The following is a 5,209-nucleotide window of genomic DNA, read 5'->3' on the forward strand; positions in this document are numbered from 1 at the left end:
GATCTAAAATTTCAGTCCAATAACTCAACTCACAAATAACCAGAGCACTATGCTAAAATGATCAACTACATCTAATGCAAACATTGTACAATAAAATTTCATTGGAGATGCAGTCGGTGCTGCTAATCCAACATTGTGCAAATTGACAAGACACCAGTCCACCTAAAATGGGCCTAACTGGTAAGCATGATGCCAGGATACCACCCTCCATTTTCCAGAGAAAGAAGCTCTGGTCCTAGCTTCCTGACAGTGCAATCATATTGAACACTACAATCTCTAGTTATGCTAATCAGAACTATTCATTTAGCTGAGCTAGCCACCATATACCAACATTATGTTGCAGTTGTGTCAAACTCATGCCATATCTCTTCAGTGTAAAGTAATTTAAACTTGTGCTAGCTAAACCTGACTCACTATGAAAGCAGTCTTGAGTCACCACTGCACTCCTCTAAGCAAATGTGCATGGATATATGCACAAAAAATTGAGTAAATATTGCCATATGTTATGACAGTCACTTAGACAGCGATTCAGATTGTTTCAGTCATTGGAAAATCAACGATCATTGCAACATGCAGGTTATGATGATTGCGAGATGTACAGATGAACTTATTCAATTATCACCATGGGTGAAAATCAATCAATTAAGAATTCTTCCATGTACAGTACAATAACCACACAAACTAACAACAAACTGGAGAAAATCATAGCACAGAGAATATCTATGGGATTCCTATGTGAGAGAGAGAGAGGGGGAGAGCAGGGATGAGGGAGGGGAACACGTACCTCCTGCCTCGGGCAGAGATTGGGCCGGCGGAGCTCACAGCAAACGGGAGCTGGAGGCATCAGCGGCGGCGGCGTGGGGGCATATCCCCTTGTCTTGTGTAAACACCTCTGCTAAAAAAATTAAAAAAAGAAGAGGGTTATATGCATGTTGGAAGTTGCAATCTTTTTGAGTTTCTTAAAACTAGTACGTACTAATCTCATTCGTTTAGATATGTACCTGTCAACTGGATCCAACTCGCTCCATTCTTATATTCGGGAGACGGTCTGTACACGTTCTTTGATAATGGAGCAGGTACATAGATATAGACACATAGCGGGGACAATAATAAAAAACCAACATAAAGTAGTAGTACATCACACAAATTCCACTAATTATTGAAGCACGGGTTCTACTTAATGATCTTTTACAACAGATTATTACAAGGTTCTACTTAATGGTCTTTTACAACAGATTATTACAAGATAAATAAAATAGTCTGACAGTACAACAAATAAAACACACAGATAGAAGTCCAACAGTAATAGTAAATAGGTAGCACTGCCTGGTTAACAAGTCTTGCATCACGGAATGAACTCGCGCATGGCCTTTCATCCTGCATAGAGAACATATCGGCCAGTATATGAGTGTGAGGTGATGACAAGTGAAGTGGAGGCAAAAGCAATAATGCATTATGTACCTAAGTTGACACCCCAAATCGCGTCAACATCCCGCGCATACACCTGAAAGTCGCCTCCTAAAGCTCCACGACGCTGCTCAAACCCAAGCTGGCTGTTGGGGTGGACATAGATGCTGTGGGAGTCCCGGACCGCATAGCAGATCTCGAAAACGCCGTCACTCCTCTGACGCAAACCGGCGCCAATCAAGGTGACAAAGTGGTGATCGTCGTCAGCTAATCCGCGCGGTGGAGGCAAGTAGATCTCGCCACATGTGGCGAAATCCATTCTTCGACCAGAGACAATTCTTCCCGTAAGAGGGATACCTGAGGCTAGCAATCTAGTGACAAGACAATGGTCGGTGTGGTCTACACAGAAGTAGGAATCTATCATAATGTTGTTTGCCGGATTAGGCTGGCGTGGTGGGTTGACAAGATACAACACTGGTGCACCGACCACCACAAGATACCTCATGGCTAACTCAATCCATGTCCCAGCTGATCTAGTCAGGTCATGAAAATAATATTCAAAGAAATTGTCCACAAGCCGTTCCATGTCAATGCTTATGGTGCAGGTGGGGTTATGAGGAGCACGAGCCCATTCAATCTTGGTCTTCATAAGCGCCACTGTGGCGGCGGCGTAGATGGCGCAGGATGCTGACAAGTGCATGAACATCGGTAAGAAAGAAGTATACTAATGCTCCTAATAATCACGTATGAGTAAATAATAACCAGAAGAAAAACTAAGAGAATCACAAGTATACTCACGTCTATGCCCCTGGTCGTAGACAGGCATGTTCAAACTGACACGACAAAAAACCATGCTGGTGAGCTTGAACTCGAAAAAAGCAGGATTCTGCGATGAATTACATAGAGTATACTGTTAAACAGGGAGCACTCCCGTTTCAAACAAGAAAAAACAAGTAAACAGGGAGCACAAGAAAACAGGGTGTCAAAGGCAGCAAAAGGACCGTGAAGTTCAGTAAACGGCGAGGTAAAAAAACATCCAAGTCTTTATCGAAAAAATAAACATGCAAGTGTACAACAAATCTGTCAATGCAACAGACTATGAAAAGAGGGTGCACTAACCCGCGTGCCACATCCAGGTCTAGTGCAAATCGGCCAAGGAAGATCAATAAACAGATTCTTGATCGGTCCATAGAGGCTCCTACACTTCCAGCATCTCCAGTCGGTGGCATCAAGTCCAGTCCTCGTAGAAGATCTCTCAGTGGCGTTGAGATGGTCAAGCTCAGCATGGGTGGGAGGCCGAAGAGCCTCCCTGAATGCCTCAGCCCTAAGGAGCTCAGTCTCTCTTAGGTTGGTTGAGGCACGAGTGCGGGGCTGCATTTTTTCTTAGGTAAAGGAAGAGAGGAGGAGGCGCGGTGAAAACTAGAGACGGGGTTTGCCCTTGTTATATAGCCGCGGCGCCCTTGTTATAATTTGTCGGGCGAAGCAATCAAGCTCCGTGAATGCGAGAGGAGACGTAGCACTACGTCAGGTGCTAGCCTGAGGCCTAGCTAGGCCTAGCTAGTGATGAGAGCTACTCGTGTAGACGTCAGGTAATAGCCTGTGCAAGCGTCAGGACCTCGGCTCGCATCAATTCGAAACGGGTCAAGTTCATCTCCTATTCTCTCACCTCTTTCCCTGAAGCCGACATGAGCATGGGACAACACAGGAAAACATCACTCTTCTACTCTTCTTCTACTCCTGTAGCAGCCATTACTCACTTGTACTAGTGCTCTCCAAGTGGTAAAAGATATCTCCATGACTCATGCACGACACTAGTAAATGTAAAAGAGAGGAAGCAACTGTTGCGACTCGTGAGCGTGTTTACGCATGCTGTGCCCGTGCTCTGGTCCACTGGTGGCGTGTGCACACAGCACAAAGTACAGCGACGCAGTAAAAACTTAGAGTACTCGATTTGTTGAAATTGCATATTTGCAAATCACATGGTTTAATGCATCTCAAATGGATTGTTGAATGTAGCTTGTACCTAGTCTGTCACTATTATCACCGTTTACCTAGTCATAGCTCTACCCCATTGTGTAGGATCCAACTCCCCCACTTTGGGCACTCTCTTGCCAACTACAACCTCCGTTTTAAGGATTAAGGCGTTCTCGTTTTACGTATTTTTTGTTTGGTCAAGAATTACTTTAAATAGATAAAGAAATGTTTATATAGAATTAATATCATTAAAAGTGTTTTTCAATACGAATCCAACGATGCTAATTGCAAATAATATAATCAAGATTTTGTTGCTCAATTTTTATGATCAAAGTTCGTCGTGGAATACGCGTGCGCGTACCCGTAAGACCATGCACTATGGCCCATTCAATTAAAAAGTTGTTAGAATTAGGAATCGCTATGGGTTCGCTCCTATGTTGGAGTCGCATTTTGCGTGGACTCTTAGACATATAATCCTATTTTATTCAGCATCTCTCTACTCAAAGCCAGCCTACTTCACACTGAGGCATATAATCCTATTTTATTCAGCATCTCTCTACTCAAAGCCAGCCTACTTCACACTCCCATGTGGACCTCCATGCATGTTACCGAACCAATAATTTAATCCACTTCTCTGCTTTCACAACATGATGCGATGCTCCACTATGTGCTGAATCGAACCAAAAGCCCATATGGTTCCTTTTTTTCTCACATAGTGCATGATCTAACTCTCTATATGTACTATGTGAACTGAGAGCAATAAAATCAAGTGTTAAACCTTAATTAGCTTAGTATTAAAATCAAGTGTTAAATCCTAATTAGCTTAGTATCAGAGCCTCGCCTTCTCTCTTCTCGCCGCCATGGTGACACTCCCTCCTTCCATCTCAACTGCCATGGCTGCATCTACTAGTGCGCCATCACCTCCTCCCCACCTTGTCGATCTTTTTTTTGAGGTAAAACAGTGGGATAAACCCACTGCAATTTTTATTAATAATATATAAAAAGTACACATATTACAAAAGAGAGTGAGAAACTCTCTAAAAAAGAGAAAGAAGAAAACATCAAAAGATACAAGAACTGAAATTGTGTTTGAATCCATTCTTTGAATAATGCTACATGTTTCTTCTTCATTCTGTGAACTAGCATCCTTAGCTCTTGAGAGTAAATAGCTTTCCAACTATTGAAGACAGCATTATGGTCCTTGAAGACTTTGTTATTTCTGACAATCCAAATGCCCCAAGCTGCCAGCATAATAATATCCATAGCAAAGGGTAAATTAATTTTTGCTTTCATCTCTTCAAAAGCCTCTAGAATTGACAATCTTTTGTTTCGCTGTGGGTGACAAGGTATTAACTTGTCAATGCCTACGGATTGTAGACTAGGGTTTAGTTGGAAGTAGAGGGCAAGTAGATATCGAGGGTTTCAGCCGGAAAAGTACTCGACTGCCAGAAAACTAGGGTTGTGTTGACAATGAAATCGATCCTCTCTTCGTCCCTCGACTCCCCCTTATATAGTAGGCGGAGCCGAGGGTTTTGTATTACACAAGTTTATAGATTCCGGGAGACTCTTTGAGTTTGACCCGTAAAGTTACAAATCTCTTTATTCCTAATACAATTCTATCTTTCCTTATCAACAACTAGCTGGGCTTCCGAACTTCGTATTCATCAACTCATGGGCCTTCAGTAAACCCCGGGTACCATCTTCGGTAGGCCCATTGGGGATGCCTATGTCAGTGATGACCCACAAGTATAGGGGGTGTATCATAGTATTTTCGATAAATAAGAGTGTCGATCCCAACGAGGAGCAGAAGGTGTTGACAAGCAGTTTC

The 5,209-nt window shown here is 42.8% G+C and overlaps 1 protein-coding gene across 1 annotated transcript; it reads right to left on the reverse strand.

The window, feature by feature from the left end:
- Positions 1-1,138: 1,138 nt before the first annotated feature.
- On the reverse strand, positions 1,139-2,839 carry LOC127295568 (uncharacterized). Its single transcript, XM_051325536.1, has 4 exons — positions 2,527-2,839; positions 2,206-2,293; positions 1,462-2,094; positions 1,139-1,377 (listed from the first exon to the last, which is right to left on the reverse strand). Exons 1-4 carry the CDS (start codon positions 2,782-2,784, stop codon positions 1,373-1,375), a joined length of 984 nt encoding a protein of 327 aa, XP_051181496.1. The 5' UTR covers positions 2,785-2,839; the 3' UTR covers positions 1,139-1,372.
- Positions 2,840-5,209: the final 2,370 nt, after the last annotated feature.

This window comes from Lolium perenne, chromosome 1 (assembly GCF_019359855.2).
Source record: "Lolium perenne isolate Kyuss_39 chromosome 1, Kyuss_2.0, whole genome shotgun sequence".
Lineage (NCBI taxonomy): Eukaryota > Viridiplantae > Streptophyta > Magnoliopsida > Poales > Poaceae > Lolium > Lolium perenne.